General features: G+C 33.9%; 1 protein-coding gene across 1 annotated transcript in view; it reads left to right on the forward strand.

Annotated features, from left to right (window-relative positions):
- Positions 1-23,151, forward strand: part of RAB11FIP2 (RAB11 family interacting protein 2) — an 80,990-nt gene that overhangs the window by 52,714 nt on the left and 5,125 nt on the right. Inside the window, exon 4 of the mRNA XM_036735427.1 lies at positions 12,936-12,981. Coding sequence (XP_036591322.1) covers positions 12,936-12,981 — 46 coding nt within the window. The remainder of the gene's footprint in view (positions 1-12,935; positions 12,982-23,151) is intronic.

Consider the following 23,151-nt stretch of genomic DNA (forward strand, 5'->3'; position numbering starts at 1 on the left):
TGGAGAAGATTAAAAAGGTCTGCAGTTCTGAATCTGTTGCCCATTATCTTTACTGTTACTGACCACAAGTTTTAATTGTCTTGCCTGTGAGAGCTCATAAAGCAGCCTATAGGGCTGTTTTTTTCTTCCTATGAGAATATTAATGAGTAATTACTGTTTTTCCCTAAGGGCTCTTATATATTATATTCTATTTTGTCATCCTTTTGGGTTCATTGTACACACTCAAACCCAAGGGAGATGAGCACAGTGTTTTGGTCTGTAACACCATTAATTTGGGATGGTACTTAAAGCTTCTCTTAAAAAAAGAAAAGAAACACGTTAGAGATTACATCTCTAAAATTCTCCAAGGTTTATAATATACTGACATTCTCTAGTTCATGTGTGTGTGTATGTATATGTATATGTGTGTATGTATATATGTGTATATATATTTTTTCCTCTAGAACCTTTAATTCATTGCTTAATTTTTATAAAAGTTAAAATAATGAATTTTCCCTGAAGACCCATGCACTTCTGTTTTCCAACTAAAAAAACAAACCCTAAGCTAATCAAGCAAACAAACCAAAAACCCTGAAGAATATTCCATTGACCTAACATCAAGTTTAGATTTCTTCCTCAATTCTGATATTACATAATATATGGAGTATTAAGAGAGGACTAGCACTTTTGGTTTGAAGGCTTGCTGAGCTCTTTAAAGGGCTGCTTGTCTTATCTTTGGTGTCCATCTGGTCACCCATCACTCACCTGTGTCTCCAAGAAGCTCTAGTTTGCACAGTGGCCGCACCCTGGTAAAACCATCTCAGTAACCAAGTTCAGGCTAACTGACGGGCCTCAAACCTGTCAACGTGTTACAGGGCACTGTGGAACGCTTAGAGCTTGGTCAGACATCAGAGATGCCAAGGTCATCCAGTGCCATTGCCAGTCATTTGATTTCTGTCTTGCCATTGGACTTAAAGGACTTCGGAAGAGAGAGTGAGGCTTAAATCCAAATTACATGCAAGTCAAGATATCACCCCATGATATCATTAGTCCTCTTTGAAAATGAAGGACAAACAATAACAGTATGATATGTTTTATCCCTTTTTTTTGACTGATAACATGCTGCTTATCTAGCATTGAACTTGATTTTGGGAGGCCTGGGTTTTTGTATACTGCCCCAGGTAGTTAATAATTGTGTGATAATGACACTTTCTGAACCTTAGATTCTTTATCTTAAAATGAAGAATAGTCATTCATATTCTAACTACCATTGATCTCAAGAAAGTATTTTTTGTTGTTGTTCAGTCTTCTGTCAGACTCTTCATGACCCCATGGACTTGTCTATGGGGATTTTTGGCAGAGATAATGGGTGGTGTGCCATTTTCTTCTCCAGTGTGTCCCCATTTTACAGATGAAGAATTGAGGCAAATAGGAGTAAAGTGATTTGCCCGGGGTCAAACAGCTAGTGTGTGTCTGAAGCTGGATTTGAACTCAGATTTTGGCTCTAGGCCCAGTATTCTATCCATATACCACCTAACTTCCTGGAAAGTCTTTTATAAACTATAAAGTTTTATGTGAATCATTGTTCATCTTTCATCTAATCAATCAGAGCCTGTTTCTCAAAAGAAAAAAAATAACATTTAAGTTGAGAGTGGAACAGCTTTCATCTTTGAGACTTTAAGAAGAAACTTTAGGACAAGGTACTGTTATAAACAATGCACAGAAGCTGGAAAGCTCAAATCATGTTTGGGGAATGACAAGTAATCCATTTTACCTAGAACATAGGATTCATTAGGGGACAGTTGAAAAGCTAGGTTGGGGCCTGTCATTGGTTGAGCCTAATTTGGATAGTTCTCCTATTGGTTTAGGTGTGGTAAGACACTCATAGGTCATTTAACATTTGACAAAAGGAGATTTATGTAGCCGTAGCATAGAAAGGATATTCAATAAACACATAGCATTTGGCTCCAGTAGAGGTGATCCCCCTTGACTGGTCAGTAAGAGGAGTGTATGTGTGGGTATGTGTGTTAACCTGGGAATATCCCACCAAATCTGAAGAACCCTACCTTTGTTGGGGAAGCTAGATGGCCCAGTAGACAGAGGGCTGGGTCTGGAGTCAGAAAGACCTGAGTTCAAATTCAACTTCAGATACATAGCTGTATGACTTTGGGCAGGTAACTTCTTTTTACCTGAGTTTCTTCAACTGTATGGAGACAGTAATACCTCCCAGGCAGGATTGTGAAGATCAAATGAGAAAATATTTTAAAGTGTTTTACACAGTGCCTGGCATATAGTAGACACTATATAAATGGTATTATCTTCACTGTCATTACCATCATCACCATCATTATTATGATTACCTTTTTATGGCATAAGGTGACCAGGAAGCCATATCAGTATGGTTAGCAGGAAGCTGAGTTAACACTTGTGCTTTATTACCTAGGGCAAATCTAGTCTTGGGGAGAGCATTGGTGTCTTCAGGGGAAAAAAAAACCCAACCTAATCTGGATGGAGTCAGGTAGGAGTTAAAGGGGATAGAGCTCTGGGACACTAGACTGCTTCAGTTTCCTCAACTCCAAAATGGAGATCATAATAGCACCTACCTTTCAGGGTTGTTGTGAGGATCAAATATAAAGTGCTTAACAGTACGTAGATACTACTAGTTATTCTTCTTATTATCCTACATGGCAGGAGAATAGAAAACTGGTAGATACTGATCGTATCACAGGGCTAGTTTTAGACAGTCTTAAATGATAGGACAAGTGGTTTATACAGGGAGTAATTTGAAAGTTTGTAAGCAGGGACTGATGTGATCTTATTGGTGCTTTAAAAATAATTCAGAGGTAGCTTGCTGTAGTAGAAAGAGTACTGGCTCTAGTATCAGAGGATCTGGATTCAAAACATACTTTTGATTATTATCTTGGTAACCTCATTTTATTTATTATTTTAGTGAGTCTCAGTTTCCTTGTGTAAAAAGAGTAGGGTGATGGCCTCTGAAACCCTATTAAGCTCTAAATATATGATACTGTGTTCCTAAAACTAATCTGGCAGTGGTGGGCAGGATGGATTATAAAAGAAAATATCAAACAAGGAGCTAGGGTAGTAGCAGAAATTGGAAGGGAAAGTAGAAATGTTAGAAAATAATTAACAGGACTTGATTGTTTATTGAATCTAGGAGGCAAAGCCACAGGTTAAGTCAAAAGATAACAAAAGTTTAGGCCTATATGACAGGGTTATACTCTTCCAACTCTAAAATTCTGTGATTATCTATCAAAGCAAAATCAAGAGATTTGCCCAAAGCCAGAAAGCTACTAAGTACAAGAGCTGAGTTTGGTTCCAGGCCTTTTGATTCTAAATTGAGACACAAGATTCTGTCTACTCCCACTTTCTCATTATTCTCTTGCTGTGAAATCACTCATTCCTATTGTTTCAACTATGTTCTCTATGCAAAAGACCTTCTAATCTCTATTTTCAGCCATGACCACTCCCTTCCAAGTTCTGGTTCCTATTTCCAGTTATCTGTAACACATTTCTAACTGCACATCCTACTAATAACTGAAACTCGACCTGCTCAAAGTGAAATTACTCTCCACAAGACTAGCTCTTTTCCCCAACTTCTGTATTTCTGTTAGTGGGACCACTATTCTTTTTCTTGTTAATTTTTTTCATTTTTATCCATCTCTTCAAATTTTTCTGTTAGTTTTTTCTTGGATTGAATTCTTCTCTTTTTAAATTTTTTTTGTTATTTTTTGTTTACCCTTTTGACACATTTCTCACTATTTCAAGATATAAGAGGGAACTGGGCTTTAAATCTTGATCAGTCATCTTACAATCTTACCCCTTTTCTTGTGTCACCTTTTTTATAGGCGAGGCTCAGACCCGGAGTGACTTGCCTCTCTCTCTCTAGTTAGTTTCAGGAACCCAGAGTTCTTACTCCAAGAACTGTAGTGGTTCACTGTGATGCCGGGATTTGTGGGAAAACGACTGAAATCATTAATTCCTCCCTCCCCCACCTCAAATCTTCCTCACTTCCAAAATTCTCTATGCCTCTCAGAGGCACCACACAGTCCTTCCAGTCTTTCTTTAGTATTATCTTCAACTCCTCACTCTCCCTCACACTCATATCCAATCATTTGCCAAATCTTCCTGTTTTTACCTTCACTGTTGCATCTCTAAAATCTGATCCTTTCCTTTTACTCATACGACTAACACTTTTGTTAAGCTCTCATCACCTCTCACCTAGATTATCCTAATTCCTGTTTTAAGTGTCTCACGATTATCAGTCTATTATTATCTACACTGCTGCTAAAATAATTTTCCTTAAGTTCAGATCTAACCAAATGATTTCCTTATACTATCAACTCCAGTGACTTCCTATTATATCTAGGATAAAATATAAACCCTTTTTAGCTTTTGAAGCCATATATAACCTGGCCCAATTTATCTTTATATTACCTTATAGTTACTTTATATTATTACTTTATATTACTTCCCCTCACCTCTGTGATCCATCTAAACTAGCCTTCTCTCTGTTCATCATATATGACATATCATGTTTCATCTCCCATTCCCACATTCCTGGAATATATTCCTTCTTCACTATAAAAAATGCTGCCATAAATATTTTGGATATATAACATTTATTTTTATCCTTGGTTTTTTTTTTTTTGGTGCTCCATGCATCACAATGGAATCTCTGCATCAAAGCATATAGACATAATTATTTTCTTAACATAATTCTAAATTAGTTTCCAGCATGGTTTGCCTAATTCACAGTTCCACCAGTAATGTATAGTGTATAGTGTGCCTGTCTTGCCATAGCCTCTAAGGAATTGACTATTCACATGTTTTCTCATTCTTCTTACTAATTTGTTACTGTGAGTTGGAACCTCAGAGTTGTTTTAATTTGCGTTTCTCTATTATTGGTGGTTTGGAGTACTCTTTAATATGGTTGTTAATAGTTTACAATTTTTTTAATACTATTCATATTCTTTGGTCACTTATCTGCTTAAGAATGGCAGCTAGGTAGTGAAGTGAACAGAATGTTGGGCCTGGAGTCAGGAAGATTTCTCTTCCTGACTTCAAATCTGGCCTCAGTCGCTTACTAATTGTGTGACTCTTGTTTGCCTCAGTTTCCTCATCTGTAAAATGAGCCAGAGAAGGAAATGGCAAACCACTCTAGTACCTTTGCCAAGAAAACCCCAAATGGGGTTGCAAAGTCTTCCTGAGTTCAGATGTGACTTCAGACACTTAAGTAGCTGTGTGACCCTGGGCAAGTCACTTAACCCTGTTTGCTTCAGTTTCCTCATCTGTAAAGTGAGTTGGAGAAGGAAATGGCCAGTTGCTCCAGTATCTTTGTCCAAAAAAAACCCTCAAATGAGTTCATGAAGAATTGGCAGGACTGAAAATGACTGAACAACACATATGTATTGATTATCCTTTTAAAATTTGATAGAGTTCTCCTACAAATCCATTTGCATAGAAATTCTCTCCCTGCAACAACTCCTTCCCTTGCCTTCAACCCCTAGTGGCTTTTTTGTAACTAATTTTAATTTCTAATTCTTTCCTGAAATTGGAATATTTAAGAGCTCTCTTTTTGTTCTGTTAATTTGAGTATTTAATGTTGTCAGTTTTTTTTGTGTCCAATTTATCTGGTTTTTTCCTAGTTTTCAAGATTTTCTCTTCTGTGTTTATTTTGGGTTTGTTGGGTTTCTAAATTTTTATTAACATTCAATTCAGAAAGCTTCTCTTTCTGTTTTGTTAATGCATAATAATAATAATTAGCATTTATATAGCACCATAAAGGTTTCCAAAGTGCTTTCTTTATATTTCATCTCATTTCATCCTCATGTCGACCATGTGAGGTAAAAGGTATTATTCCCATTTTACAGATGAGAAAACTGAAGCTGAAAGAGATGTAGTGATTTGCCCAGAGTCACTTAGCTGGGGACAGTCTATAGACGAATTTGAATTGAGTTTTTCTTGATTCCAAGTCTAACCCAATAGGCAACCTAGTGGCCACTAGAATACACATTCTGAGGGATGTAATTTTTCTTCTGTTAACAGTTTAGCTGAAATTTTAGTATATTGTTTCACCATTTTCATTTTTTTTAAAGTTATTAGCACATGTTTCTGTGATTTGTTCTTTAACTTACTCATTCAGGATTAAGTTTCCATATAGGAGATGGCTCATATGACTGGCAAGATGGAACAGTAGATTTTTTTCTCCAGTCCCCCTGAACTCTACAAAAAAAAATATCAAGAGGAATTTACATGCCAGAGGGAGAGGAGTAAGGAATAAGCATGATAAACATGTCCATAGTGCCTATGGAATGCCAGGTGCTGCGCTAAGTACTTTTTAAAAAAATGAACATGTATCTCGTTTGATCCTCACAACCCTGTGAGGGGGGTGTTACTGTTTCTCCCATTTAATAATAGAGGAAACCCAGGTTAAGTGACTTGCCCAGTGTCATACATGTAGCCAATAAGTGTCTGAATCTAAGTTTGAACTTGTGTCTTCCTGACTCCGGGCCCAGCTGCCTGGCTAGTATCACTGGCTCCCTTAGGTCAAGCAATTACAGCTGTTTTTGCAGGCAAAGGAACCAAGAAACCCACCAAGTTAATAGATAGCCTTATTATTTAGCAGTCAAGAATGCTGATTCCTAACACAGTTGCTCAGCACCCTCTTCACCCAGCCTCCTTGATGTTGCAGGGTATAACACAGCCTACCACCAGCTTGTCTTCCTGGATCCACTTAGTAATGGTCCTGCTGCTGAAATCTGCCCTGTATCCCGTGTCCCCTCTCTTACCCCAGCATTCTTTTGCAATAAGTAGTAGACTACAACTCTTTAGTTACTTACAGAACATGGGGAAGTGTAGTGGTTGGTACCATGCTCTGCCTGGAGCAGTTGCACTTAGAGAACTAAAGAAGTGAGGTAACTGGAATAGGGTACCCGTGTGTGGGTTGTAACATGTCTGAAAGAAGATGGACTGGTGTTTAGCTGGGGTCAGTACTGTCCTCCCAGAAGTTACTTGGGGGAGGGACTGTGGCTGATAATAAATTAATTCCCCAAAATGGATGAGGGTTGAGATAGCTTTGAGGTCCAGCTCTGGGAATGAGAGTCAGAAAGTAAGTTAAGAGAGGAATATGAGGGGGAAAAGCCCCAAAATGCCAAAGTCCTCAGAAGGAAAAAAACTCACATAAATCAACAAGTAAGATACTAAAATCAGAAAGATGGTACCAAAACATCTAAAAGATTGCAAACATCTCCAAATACAGCAAGACAAAGGAAATTGAATCAATGCATGATAAAACAGAGTTGGGTTCCTAAGAAAAAACTGCAGTATAATGTTCCAAAATGGTTTGAGAGACAAATCAGTAACTTGAGAGAAGAATTTAGATCAAAATGGCAGAACTTATGACCTGCATAGAAGAGATGATCATCAGAGTAGAAAATTTAAGTCCCTGCAAAGAAACAAAAGAAAAAACAACAGATTGAGAATACAGATATGCTATAGTGAATGACAGTCTGGAAGAAGAAAAGCAATAACTAAAAGAATGCATATTCTTTAGGCAAGCATAATATATTAAGCTTCATGACAGGATGGGTAGGGATAACTTAAAGATCGTGGGCCTCCAAGAAGAACATGATATAAGTCAAAAAAACTGAATAACATAATGCAAGAAATAATATAAGAAAGCTGTCCAGACCTTCTCCTTGGGAGAAGGGTGGGAACAATGAAAGAATCCACAGACTGCCAGTAGGAAACACAGTAGCAACAAAACTATGCTTCAAACTCCCCAGCCAGATAGTGGTTAATATATACCAGTGACAAACAGCAAATTCTGCAAGGTAACAGAAGAAAGACTTTGAAATATAAAGGAAAAGAAATTCAAATAACACAAAACTATTCTGCACCCACCAGAAACTGCAGAAGGGAATGGAACATATTCTGAAAAGCAGAGAAGTTCCAGTCTTCATTGAAGTCTTTGTTTTGCGTGGGTCCCCTGTGTTGGATTAATATTTCCATTTTATTTTAGTGTAGTCAATAGAAAGATGGCTTCCAAGTCAGGAAAACCTAGCTTCAAGTCCCATCTCTGACACAACTAGGTGACACTTAGCAAGTTATTTATTTCCTCAGTGCCCCAGAACTGTAAGTTCTACAGAAGAGCCAGATTTGCATTGGTAGAGGAAGTTCCTCACTCATAGCTCTCTACCCTGATGAAATCACAAGTGTGATTTTAAAAATAGTCTGTAAAAGATGTGATTTGGTTTTTCTGCTTTGCTTTTTTTATATTATTCTGTGACTTAGTACATGGCCTCTTTTTGTAAAGGTATTATATAGTGCTGAGAAATATGTATAGTCTTCATTGTTTTCATTTAGAAGGTGCTGTCAATCTTTCATCCCTGAATTCTCCTAGTTTGTTCAGTTCTGTATTTTTCTTTTTATCGTTAGATGTGTTTATCAGTTAGCTTTGAGAAAGGAACATTAGAGTTACCTACTATTATCATATATTGGATAATATTTATTTTTTTAAATGTTTTATTTTTTCCCCATTACATGTGAAAACAATTTTTAACATTTGCCATTTTTTAAAAAAAAATTTTGAATTTCAAATTCTATTCGTTCCTTCCTTCCCTCCCCCCTCCTTGAGACAATAAGAAATCTGATATAGGTTATATACATGCAATCATGTAAAACATTTCAATATTAGTCATATATTTTCAATCAGTATAATTGTTACTCTGGCAAAACCACGGTTCTTTAGAGCCCCAACTACTCATGGTAAGTAAGTGGGCACGTTCTGTAAGATATAAGTTAAAGGTGTTAATTTTCTTCTGATTGCACATTTTTTATGCCCTATTCGGGAATGGACAAATAACTGATGGGAAGGAATGTAATTTTGATTCATGGAAGTGTTTCCAGATGAGAAACTTTAATAGATAGCACTAACTAATAGCATTAATTAGGTTGAGCTAATTTGTTAATTAAAACTATTGCTTTACTAATGGCAGCATTACTGTGCTTCATATGTATATGATCTAGATTATGATGAAAATTTGTAATCTTAAAGTGCTTTATTCTAGACACAATGCTGTGTATTTAGTAAAAGATCAATAATCCTTGCATATTTTTGTTCTGTAAATGAACAATTTATTTGTTCTTTGTTCTTATTTGTTCATCCCCTTTTTAGCTCTTAAGAATTTTTAGGAAATCTTGAATAATAATTGTAATGTTTTGGCTTTTACTACTATGATTATCTTTAATACTTTATAAAGACTGATTCATCTGGCCTACTCACATAAAACTATTTTTCTGTATTCATAAAAAGTAGATAAACAATGCTACTTTGAGGAATCACTGTTTCTAAAAATTCCCTAGGCAATTTATATGTTCAGAATTTTAAATGTCAAATAATTTTTTCAATAGAAATTATGAAAATTTTCAGTCATCATAACATTTCAACATCAGTTTGCTGCAGAATGTTTTATTAATTTAAACTTGTTTTTTGCCAGAATCCTTCAGTACTTCAAAATTTAAATTTATTATCCTAAAATTTGGTACAGATGACATTTGTATATTTTAGTACCTCACAATTTATTCTATATATTCTTAAAAACACCGTTCTTTTAACCTGTCAGCAGCTCAGTTGAGCAGTCAGATTGCATTATTCAGTATCTTGTCTGACATGAGGACAGCATGCCAAGGAGAAAGATATCACAAATTGGTGCCACACTTCGATAAATAAAGACATTTTATTTTTCACCAAGCTAATTCAATCCAGTTCAGCTAACTCATTTTTTTCCTCCTTAAGGACAGATCAAAAAAGGCAGTCCGTGAATGACTGAGTTCATCATGTGTTTGACACATCAGTGAGAATAAAGAGCAGACTATGAGGGAGGGTTCCTGTCTTTACACTTTAGACAATACTCGATAAAAAAGGCCTCTCACTCAGATCTCCTTTATGGAATAAGAAGGGCAGAATGCCTCAGCTCTCTGTTAAAAGCAGGTATAAGGGGAATTAACTAGGACTTGATTCACTAGACACCTTTCCCCTTCTAATTGTTACCTTATTGTAATATAATCATCCTAAAGTATTCTTGTGTTTTTCAGGAGGTTGTTGGCTTTCACTTAAGTTACAAAAATCCTTAGGCTTTGATAGACTGGGCTCCCAGTTTTTCACCATTTTGAGTTATTTTGCCCTTTAAATATTTTATATTCTCTTATATATTCTTTGTATTTTTTTATATCAAAGGAGCAAAATTTTTTTTGTGTGTGCATATCAGTGACTATGCTATAAGGCCAGGTAAAATAAAAAAAGTGAAAGCACATTCAATTTCATGAAAGATGTTTAGGTCTTATGAAATTATTAAAACCAGATTTTTCCAGGTCTGTTTTGTTTTTACATCATCTATATTTTGCCCTGAAACTTTTCCTGCTGACCCTCCCCAAGAGGCATCCTTTTCTTAAATGAAAAAGAGGAAGAAGACCCTGTCCCCCAAATCAGTAAAACCAGTCAATACATCAAAATAAAACCTGACATCATCTGCAGTGTTGCACACTAATGGAACCCCAACCTTTTTAGAAAAGTTAGGGAAGATGTCTTCTCATATTTTGTATTTAGACCTAAGCTTCTTGCTTGTCAATTTCACAATGTTCTGTTTATAGTGGTGCTTCTGTTTACATGGTAATTACTGATACTGTTTTTTCATGGCTCTGCTTACTTCACTTTAAATCAGTTAATGTAAGTCTTTCTGTGCTTCTCTGTACTTATCATAGCCATTGTTTTTTGCAACATAAAAATATTTCATTAATTTGTATTCCATAATTTCTTTAGCCATTCTTCCAGTCAGTGATCACCTAATCTGTTTTCAGTCCTCTGATGCAAGTTCTCTGTTTCAAATATTTTGGTATATATGGAGTCTTTCTTTTTGTCATTAACCTCCTTGGAATATATTCCTAGCAGTATAATCTTTGGGTCAAAGATTATGGATATTTAACTACTTTATTTGCTTAATTCCAAATTACTTTCTAGAATGGTTGTACTAAATTATAACTCTTATGTGTGTTGGTTTACTTGTTATTTAATAACCCCTGCAACATAGAGTACTTCTATTTTATATCATTTTTGCCACTTTGCTGGGCATGATGTGAAACCTTAGAATTGCTTTGATTCTTATTTCTGTTATTATTAGTGATTTAGAGCTTTAATCAACTTATAAATATATTTTATTGATACTTTCATCATGATACAAAACTTGTTATATTATTTGAGAAAGTAAATGTAAATATTGTACAGCCATATATGAGCAACCCAACTGATATGTGCATGTGTGTGTCCGTCTGTCTCTCTCTTTCTCTTATACAAATATAACATATTTGAAGAGCTGAACATTAACAGTGGAAAGCTAACCCAAAGCAGCAACAGAGGCCGACTTCGCTTAAGATTCTTATTTTTTTTGCCTCAAAGGATGATTTCTTATGTTTCTTATTCTCCTATCTTTCACCTTTTTCTAACAAATTTGATCAATACCAGCATTACACTGCTGCTTTTGAGTCCAGGGCTATAGTCAGTGCCTTAAAAAGACCACGAGTAGCATTATATACTTGCTTATCATGATGCCTTCTTTGATTATCTGGTCCTCAGTTCACTTCTTTCACTTTCTCCACCTCACAACTGTGCCTTCCATCCCACAATTACAATACATGGTATATAATTTTCTTTTTTAATCCATGTGTTAAATGTTTAATCTTAATATCTCTGTATTTTTGTTGCCTATGTTGAATTTTAAGCTGGACAGAAGAGCATATAAATTATTTACTTTATACATTAGATAATACAGCCTGGTCCAGTAATAAAGCAATTCTAAACTCATGGTGTTGTAGTATTATAATTGTAATGACTCCTAACGTAGGCCTGATAGATATCCCTTAGTATCTACTGGGAGTTCATGTATATTGGGTAAAAACCATCATCTTGATATTGAGGCTATTAATAACAAATGAAACTTTTTAATAAGTTTATGTAGATTTAGTCTTTGATGTCCATATTCTTTATGTAGATCTCCCCAAAAGTTAAAATGTAAAATTGATAATTCGCATAGGAATCCCGTTATAGCATACCCACAATCCATTTTAATTCAGTAATAGTAATACTTATTAAAAGCACAAGAAGTTTCCCTAGGGCTCAATTGTTATGTTTTGTAGAAGGTGTAGTAATTTTAAATAATCAATGAAAATAAGTGATACCTACACATTAAATTCTGTTTATCTCCTAAATAAGTTTTTGGTTGCTCTTCATTTCTTAAAGGGCAAGCTTTATGGCAAAAGATTATTGTTGCATTCAGAAATAATCCTAATTTCTTCTCTTTTATTACCTTTTAGTCTGAATATCTGAATTTTAAGTCCAGTATGAAGAAATAGCTATGCCAGGAAGGGGTCTGCACAACTCAGGATTGAGTCTTAGCAGTAGAATGATATATGGAAGGTTAATTTTGCTGAGACCTATGAATTAGAGGACTTTTTCCTCATTCTATCATTTTAATATCTTTGAAGTCCCAAATTTATTTAATTTTTCATAGATTTGTATAAAAATATCCTGAGATATATATATCTTCTAGTATTGCATGTATAGTATTAATAATATTTAATGTATAAATTTCATTTTTGTAAACTATCTCTGTAGTTAATATTATTTTTAAATTTATATTTACTGCTTCAGGAGCAATAGGTTTAAATCTTCATTTCTGAGGTGTATGTAGATATGTAGAGCTTACCTCCAGATTTTAAATTTTAAGAGAGAGAAGAAAACCAATGATAGCATTCATGAACTATTTGTTATTACTTAAGATGTTATCATAGAAATTACTTTGATATTGGTTTTAAAGAGTATAATTTTGCATTCAATGTAAGCTATACCTATTTGACATTTATGTATATTTTTTATTACTCAGTTTTCATATGAAACCGACAAGCAGTGAAGATCTCAGGAAAATACTGGTGAGTAACAGCATTGCAAACTATCGAAATTTTTCTTTATTACTAGAGTTAAATTGCTAAGGTTCCTATAAAATAATGAGAGTACAAAAATGCCTTATGTATCTATCTATATATATCTATATATCTATCTATATATCTATATATCTGTATATGTATATATCTATATCTATATATCTATATCTATATCTATATCTATATCTATATATATATATGTGTATATATATATACACACAACAGGCAATGGGATCCATACCACTTGTAAAATTTTTAGTAAATAGTGTAATTATAATTGAAGAATTTTGAATATATATATATATATATATTTCATTTGTTTTGATATTCGTTTAAAGATAAGAGTTAAAATGAACATATATGTGTGTTCAAGAATATGGAAATGAAAATTGCAAGAATGTTTTTGTTTATTGTAACATGGATAACTTTGGAGCAAGGACAGTGCTTGAATAACCTGAGTACCATACGTGAAAAGTATTGGTTAATCTGGTCTCAGTCAATCCAAGACTATATCTTCTTTCAAATACATTTGCTTTTTGCTCTGATGGTGAAGATTTTAAGTGTCTTAAGTATTCTATTTCCCTTTTAAGACTTTTATAGTCAGATATATCTAGTGCCAGAATAAATGCTTTTCTCTGTATTGAATATTAACATTTCCTCAGTTTATTTCTTCTGGTTTTACTCTCCTTCTACAGTTAAATCTGTTGTTAGGTCATTGCTTAAAGTTAGATTTTATTTGTAACCAGCTTAGCACATATTAAAATAAGTGGTGAGCTGCTTTAGGAAAACATGGGCAAGTGTGGCCAGATCTTGGTGTAAAAGTTCTCCCTGAAAGCTGAAACTGGGGCTTTAATCCAAGAGGTTTGGTTAGTTTGTGCTTAATGTGTATGATGTGGATGAATAGTAATAAGATTTTTTAAAAGTGATATATCACAATTTGCATGATGTGATATGCTTATAAGAAATGATGGATTTATTAGGACTTATAGACTACTCAAAATATTTTCTAATTCTCAAACTATACAGAAAGTATTATAGAAACAGTATGATTTTGTACCATTTATGTAAATGAATTATAAGTTTTGATATTTCATAAAAACCTAAGTTTCTATATATGATAGACTGATAGGAAATGTCAGAATACATGAAGTCAGCCTTTGATCAGATAGTAAACTGAATTTTATCAGCCAGTTACTTAATCTCAGACAAAATAAAACATCAAAAAATTGACTGAACATGGTAGCTATTGTCTCTAAAGTAACCTTAATTACAATTTCTGTGTGCTTGTAAATGTACTTCCCCAAATCATGTAATTCATTACTGTAAAAGCATCCTTAGGCTTCTTTAAAGAAATAAAACATGAAAATTGTTTTATTTAAAGGATTTAAAGGTGATAAAAGAATTCCTTGATGTGTGATTATTTTTCTTTGGAATACTAACTATCCTTAATGACAGTTAAAGGATTACTAGGTGTTGTTAATTTAATGCAAGATGTAATTAAAAGGAGAAAACGCTTTCCTTTTTTGAGGAAAAAGTATTTGAAAAATTTTTATGAAGATTATAAGATGTTTGAAGTAATTTACATTAAGTTCTCCAATAATAGCAATCCACCAGGTTATTTTTTTCCCTCTGGACATAGTGTTTTGTAATTAAGTTTGTATGTCTTATATTCTGGTGCCAACACCTGTCTCTGAAAGCACAGTGTTTAAACAGGAGCAGTAGCCAGTTGAAAGGGCAGTGTGAGCTCTTTAAGGCCTAATTAAGAACTGAAAGGGAGATCAAGGGAGTAGGACAAAAGATGTGAAAGTAGCTGAGATGATATTCCCAGAGCAAAGTTCCTCATTAGAACAATAATGAGATGATCAGAGAATGCCAAGCCTTCATCTTATCTCTCTCTCTCTCCTCTAGTTGCCTTGGATGTCAGTTAGTACCCCACCAATATTTGGTTACCAGGACAACCTTTCTTTAAATCTTTAGCTATTTTGAGTCCTGGTAATTTGCTTTTGTTTAAATTTAAGTATTGAAAAAGATACACATTTCTTATTTAAAAATGTAGAAATTTGCACATAAAGGAAAATATAGGTTATCTACGAAACTGATATCTTATGAATGTGTATGTTAATATTAAAAATTCAGAGTAGATAACATTGATAGTAGTTCCATTATTCTTTCACCCCATCCTCAAATCCTTAAAATATTCTTATTGTCTCCATGTGGGGATTTTATTGGTGGGATGGGTGGGAAGATGGTTTGCATTGAATTTCAGCATAAGAAAACATCTTAAAAACATGTGTTATGTGGCATAAACTAGGAAACAATGTAGAACAATTAGGAATCTCATTGAATGTTTGTTTTAGAGTTTTACCAGATTATATTTTTCCAATATCAGCTCTTTTCCAAAAATAGTACACAAACTATTTTTAGATGATTAAAAGAATTTTATATTTGAATTCCAATTTAGTTTAATAATGCTGTTAATATCGTTCTGTTTGTAGATAAATATATTTATAACCTAGTGGATCCCTGCATTTTAATTTTATTCACAAGTGAATATTTTTTACATCTTTACAATATAAAATGATCTTTTTTCAGGTTGTGTATTAGGCAGTATTAAAATCTTTTCTAAAAATAGAGTTGCATAGTTTTTTCTAATCTGGAATAAAATCTGGAACTGAGATCCAACTGTGTTTTTAATTACTCTGTATTCTTTCCCAGAATGTAGCTCATAATACATGTGTTTCTAAGATGTTTTCTTACAACAAAACTTCATGTAAGCTTTCTGGGGCAAATACTCATATAGACACAAGAAAGCTCTGGGAAATATACTCAAAAGTTTATAGTGTGGAAGTATCAGCTGTCTTTTTTGGGCATAGTTTTACTTCCTGGTAGTCTCTCTACACCTTAGTATGTGTTGGTTCTAAGGACTTATCACAGAGTTCCAGAACAATCAGATATTTGGGGAAATTAAATTTCCACATGCTAGTATTTTGGTCATGGTTAATTTAAACTTCTGATCATTAAGACAGTCTTAAAATCTATTATTTCTTATTTCTGTTTTCAATGTCTCAAAAAAGGTGTTAGTTAAAAATAAAGCTTTTCTTTATAGTATCTTATGATATCAGTATTTTTGCAATTATTGCAAAGGAATTTAAGGAATACATTGTAGATCTGGAAAACAGAGTCCATATAATGTATGTTTTGATTATTATGAGCAAGATGTTGATGGATGAATACCATAGTTTTGTCAGAATGAGCAAGAATAAGCCAAACTTTTTCATAACGTATCCTGTATAGTTTCATTTATTTAATTCTCACACCTACTGATTTGTCACAGAATCATTGAAAGCCCATGGTAAGGATAAATATTTTAGTGTGACAGTGAAATCTTAGAGGGTTTTATTGCTTCTATAAAACCAAACACAAACCATACTGCCTAGAATCTTAGACTTGGAAGGGAACCCAGACCTCATCAAGAACAACTTCATTTAACATATGAAGAAACAGAGGTCCAGAGAGTTAAGTACTTCACATTACATTATTATGACAAAAAGTCATCCATTTGAGGTTCAGAATTTCAACTCCTATTGCTGGACAGGTGCTTAGGTCCAATATAATGTGCTATCTTATTATGACAATTGCTTGGAACAGCCTATATCATCTTGCTTTCAAATTGTAGTTGCTTCATTTTTTTCCTTATTAAAATCAGATCTCCAAGAGTAAAAAAAACTCACAAAACTAAGTGATTTTAGATCCAAAATGTTTTTTGGTTCTTTCTTAAATATATATAAAACTATGTATATTATGTGTATCATATAATATATGTAGTTTGGCATATAACATATAGTTTGATATATGTAATGTGGAGTTAGATCTTTTCAAAAGGTCATTCAGAAACTTAGCTAATATGTTCAAACTAAATATGTTTACAAATTGAATTATTGTACATTGATAACTATCACTAATTGAAATCAAACTGGAACTAGTACTATAAATATATATGTATCCTACACTGATTTGTATATTCTTTAGAAGAAAGTTGGTTATATGGATAAGAGTGAAAAAAGTATCTAGTGGTCAGAATATTGATCTTCCAGAAATAGACTGCACACCTAAAATATCTCATTAAATGTGAACAAAAGTATGTACTTAAAAATTATATAATAATACTGTACTTTAAAAAATGGATCTTTTTGGGAGAATATTTTTTTTTCAAAACTAAATAAGTGTTTGTCACAAAAAATGTAAGGTCTCATAGCAAAATAAAGGAAGCCTAAGAAAAGGGGATATTTTGAGTGTCATATTCCAAAATTTGGGTGTTTTGCATGTGAAAGTTTAATACGGATGAGTCAATCAACAAACATTTATTTGGAATCTACTTTGTACTAGAATCCATACCAAGTGCTGGGAAATGCAAGTACAAAGAAGAAAATAATACTTTAAAAAATTTAATTTCAAATGGAGGGAACTGTGACAGCTTTTAAGTAAGGTGGTGGCTCTGAGTGGAAAGAAGGGGTCACATTTTAGAGATGTAGTTGAGGTACATAGATTTTGAACTGATTAGTTATGTAGGGTAAGGAAGAGTGAGAAATTAAAGATAGCATTGATAATGAAGATAATGCTAGGAACCTGAGAGACTTTGGGTGCCTTTGACAGGAATAGAGAAGTTGGGAAAAAGGAACAATTTGGAGAAAAGATAAGCTCTGTTTTATGTATCTTGAGGTTGAACTATCTCTGAGCCATCAGTTTGAAATGTCCAATAGGTCGTTGGTAATGCAGAATGGAAGCTCAGGGAAGAAGCTAGATTAGGACATTAATGTCTTTATCTGTTGGTATGTGTAGAGCTATATATGTATAGATCTTTTCTTGCTGAGATTTTGTGTGTGTGTGTGTGCGCGCTCACGCATGTGTGTAAAAATATGATCAGTTGGCATTTAGAGAGCAGATGAGAGCCTAGGATAGGACTTCACTCTCTTTCTAGCCAGCTGACACTGCCTGTATTTAGGCTTCTTCTGAGACATCCCTTTGATTGATTGCAAAGCTTAGAAATATCACCTCCCCATGAAACTACTACCCTTGTTTTTCCCCACCTACCATCTAATCTTTACACTGAGTTGTCTGGTGCTGCCTTTGTAATTGAGCCTCAGCCTAGGAGTTAATCATAAGCACAGGTAGACTCCTATTCATTTTATGCTTTTTGTAGTTTTTTAAAATGGAATTTCCTATTCCATCTCTTCCTGCTGAGTTTTGTTAATAATACAGTGATACACAGAAATGCCAGTAACTCATGTGCATGTGTCTTACGTCCTGTTACTTTGTTTGAAGTTACTTTTCAATTAATTTTTAGTTGACTCAAAGGTTCTCTAAGTAAATCATCATGTCATGTCATCTGCAGAAATCTTTACTTTTACTTTCTCTTTTCCTGTACTTACTCCCTCAATTTCTTTGTCTTGTATTATTGCAATAGCTAGCATTTCTAGCACTCAAATAATAGTGGTGATAATAGACATCCTTATATTACCTTTGATCTTATCAGAAGACCTGTGGATACCCTCATTACGTGGCACTTAGTTTTAGATAGTTATTAATAATCATTAATAATTATTAATAATAATTTAAGAGAAGATCCATTTAGTTCTTTAGTGTTTTTAGTAGGAATTAGGTGCCAAATCTTGTTAAAAGCTTTTTCTGTGTCTCTTAATAGAATCATATTGTTTTCATTGTTCTTGTTATTGATATAATTTGTTGTATGTATAGTTTTTCTAACGAATCCTGAATCCAACCAGGTCATAGTGTATAATCTTTATAATATGTTGCTGTAGTCTGCTAATATTTCATTTAGTAGTTTTTGTTAATATGCATTGGGGATATTGGTCTATAATTTTCTTTCTCTCTTTTGACTCTCCCTGGTTTACATATCAAGATCATAGTTGGATCATAGACGGATTTAGTAAGACCATGTCTTTTCCCATTTTCAAAAAGCTTACGTAGTATTAAAAATAATTGTTCTTTGAATGTTTGATAGAATTCTGTTATAAATTCATCTAGGCCCAAGTGTTTATAATTTGAGAGCTTATTTTTGACTTTTTCTAAGATCGAGTTATTTAAGCCCCCTATTTCTTATTCTGCTAATGTATGCATTTTATGTTTTTGTAAATACTCATCCATTTCATGCAGATTGTCAGTTTCGTTGGCATATAATTAGGCAAAATTGTTTCAGATAATTTTGTTTCTTCGTTTTTTGTTAATGTAACTAATTCATTTTTTATATTGGTAAAATGGCCTAATTAATTTTTAAGATTCAAATTAGCTAATTTTTTCCATTTTATTTTCCCTCCAAAGCAGCAGCTTTTTGCTTAATTTATTAATTACATGCTTTTTTTTTTCTTCCTTTTTTTAAATTCTCTTTATTCAGAATTTCTTTTTTGGTGTTTACTTGGGATTTCAATTTATTGGTTTTCTAGTTTTTTTCATTGCATACCTAATCTATTGACCTGTTATTTCTCTCTTTTGTTAGTGAACATATTTAGAGATTTAGATTTCCGTGAGGACTGTTTTATCAGCATTCCAAAATTTTGATATGTTGTCTTATTATCTTTAATTAAATTACCTATTTTTCTTTGATTTGTTTTTTGACCTACTAGTTCTTTAGAATTAGGTCATTTGTTCTTTAATTTTTTGTCATTTCAGTGGCTCTTAAATTGTATATATTATTATATATTTATTGCATCCAGGTCATTAAACAGTGTGCTTAATTTTTCTCTATTTTTGCAAGGTTTTTATGCCTTAAGTACTTGATCAGATTTTTGTAAAGCCTGCAATGTACTGCTGAGAATATGTATATTCCTTTCTATTCCCATTCAGCAGTTGCCATAGATATCTGAAATTCTACTCATCTTTTCTTTTTATTATATTTGTGTAGGTCTGAAAAGGTGTATGTAGAAGTCTCCCACTATTAATAGTTTTATTTTGTCATTTCTTCCTTTAACACATGTAACTTTTCCTTTAACTATTTAGATGCTATGCCATTCAGCACATATATATTTAATATTGCTCTAACAATTTCTGAGGTAGATTTTAACATACTGTAAGTTTCCCTTTTTATGTCTTTTAATCATGATCTCAGATCATGACTGCTACCCTGCCTTTTGAGGGAAGCTAAAGCATAATATTGTCCCAGGCCCTTTAACTCTTATGATAATCTTTTTGTTTCCAGTATATTTCTAGTAAACCACATGTTGTTGAATCTACTTTATAGTGTATTCTCTCCTATTCCATTTTATGGTGAGTTCATCTCGTTCAATTTACAGTTTTGAGAATTAATTGTGAATTTCTCTCTATCCTAATCTCTTACGTTTTTTCCCACCTGTTTATTGCCTCCTCTTTACAAAGAAAAGGTTTAGTCAGGAAGGAAAGGAGTATGCTGAGAACCCATACTTTAAGTACGATGCAATCTGTGTCTGCTCCTCCTACTCCCCCTTCTCTTTTCCTCACTCAGAGCCCAGTCACAAATTCTTATTATTTCTTTCCTTTTAGACCCATCTTTGAGATCCACTCTCCTCCCTGAATTCACTTTCCTCCCTCTCCTTTTCTTTTAGTTTCTCTTGAGTGAACTATATTTCTCTGTCCAACTGTGGGTATATATCCTTTACTCCTTTCATCAATTCACATGAAAATGAAGTTCAAGTGTCACTCCCTTCCCTTGCTCCTTCCTCATTTGTGTAGTCTTTAACTTGGGCCCCTCAATTTTGTGAAATAATTTCCTCCACTCATCTGCTCCCTTTTTTCTCTCTAGCATATTTTTCTTTCTTCTCTTTTAAGATAATCAAAACAACAAAACCACTACTGAGATCTCTCTTATGTATCTCCTTCTATGACTCTTGATGATGGTAGGATTCTGAGGAGACACTCATATTGTCTCTCTCTGTTCGAATACAGGGTATTCCTAAAGTCTGGACACATAGACACTTGATGGCAATGTGGAGTTATTGCACCGAGTTCACGTGACCTTTGCATCACAAATGATGGAAATCATATTGAAGATGTTATTTGTTAATATTCCAATTAAGTAAAAATCTTATTCATTTCATTTCTTGAAAATATGCATTTTTGCCTATGTTTCCAGACTTTAGGGACACCCTTATAAAGGCTTCATCATTGATTAGTCCCTTATGATAGTTTGCTCATATTTACCTTTTTATGTTTTTCTTTTTCTATGTTTATATTTAAAAATTTCTACTCAGCTTTAGTTTTTTCATCAGTTCTTAAAAGTCATCTAGTTCATTAAAGATACTTTTTTCTCCCCTGTATGATGTTACTCAGTTTTTCTGGGTAGTTTATTAATAGTTATATAGCTATATATTTTGCCTTTTGGAATACATTCAGAGACCGGTACTCCTTTACAGTGGTCGATGATAAATCTTTTGAGATTGTATCTGTGGTTCCTTAGTAATTAAACTCTTTATTTCAGGCCGTTTGAAATATTTTTTGTCTTTCATTTGGAAGTTCTGGATTTTGTCTTTGCTTTTGAGAGTTTTCATTTTGGAGATTATTTCAGGAGATGACTAGTGGATTCTTTATATTTCCACTTAGCTCTCTTTGGTTCTCATAGTTGTAGGCAGTTTTATGATTTCTTCGAAATAAGACATACAGGCTTTTTTCTTTCTTTCCTTCTTTTTTATCACAGCTTTCAGACAGGCCTGTGATTCTTAAATTATCTCTCCCCAGTCTGTTTTCCAGGTCAAGGTTTTTTGTTTTATTTTTAATAGTAGCTACCTTTTTAAGTAGTCAGTTGTTTGTTTGGATAAGGTGTTTTACTTCTTAAGTTGTTAATTCTCTCTCCAAGTTTCTCTTTTCTAGCACTCATTTCTTTTCCAATTTTTTTGTCTATTTCTCTGGTTTTGTGTGTAAAAATAATTTTAAGTTCTTTATTTTTAAATTCTTGATTCATTTCTTCCAGGAAATCTAGGAGAACTTTGTGTCCAAGTTGTATTTTTCTTTGCAGTTTTGATTGAAAATATTTTGGAATCATTCTTTTTCGAGTTTGTGTCTTAGGTGTCCCTGTAACCATTATAACTCTTTATGGTGGGATTCTTTTTCTTTTTACTCATTCTTACAGCCTTACTCTTCCTGAATTTGGACTTTGTGTTAAGACCCTACTCTCACATTGGGAGTGAATGAGTACAATCTCACTTTTTACAAGAAGACTTTCCTCCTTTAATATTAATACCTTTGCCCTATTGATTATATTCTATTTATCCAGATTGAATATGAGTAGTGAGTAGTTCATTAGGCATCTTAAACTCATATTGTCCCAACACCGTCCTTCCACTTCTTCACGCTCACACCCTAGTTGGCATCTTCTGTTCCTAATTATCTCCCCACAACCCCTACTTCCCATTTCCAGCAGATTAAATAATCTGTTGCCAAGGCCTGTGAATCTCACCTCATTACTTAATGTCTCTTGAATACATTCCCTTCTCACCTCTGATACTGCAGTTCTTCATCATCTCATTCTGGGCTATTGCAGCAGTCAAGTGGTTAGTCTGGCTGCCGCAAGTCCCTCTCCAATCTAGTCCATCCTCCATTCATCTGTCCTTTGCACAGGTCTGTATATCTATCTGTCTGTCTCTGTGTCTCTCTCACACACACACACACACACACACACACACACACACACACACACACACACACACACACACACACCCCCTCTCCTCCTCCCACATAGTCTTTGATCCAGTGATAGTGGCATCCTTTCTGCTCCATGAACAAGACATTCCATTTCTCAGCCCTAGGCCTTTTCTCTGGTTGTCCCCTAAGCCTGGCATGCTCACCCTCCTCATCTCTGCTTCTTGGCTTCCTTCAAATCCCACCTAAAATTCCACCTTCTGCAGAAAGCTTTTCCCCTCTTCCCTCTTAATTTTAGTGCCTTCCCTCTGTTACTTCTTGTTGTCTGTTTGTCCTGAATATAACTTGTTTATATATATTTGGTTGCTCGTTGTCTTCCTGATTAGATTGTTAGCCCTTGAGGGCAGGAACCATTTTTTGCCTTTCTTTGTATACCTAGAACTGAGCGTAGTGTTTTAGCACATAGTAGGTGGTCAGTAAATTCTTATTGACTGACTGGATGACCAGTTGCCAATTATGTTATAGGTATTCTTT

This window comes from Trichosurus vulpecula, chromosome 8 (genome assembly GCF_011100635.1).
Source record: "Trichosurus vulpecula isolate mTriVul1 chromosome 8, mTriVul1.pri, whole genome shotgun sequence".
Classification (NCBI taxonomy): Eukaryota; Metazoa; Chordata; class Mammalia; order Diprotodontia; family Phalangeridae; genus Trichosurus; species Trichosurus vulpecula.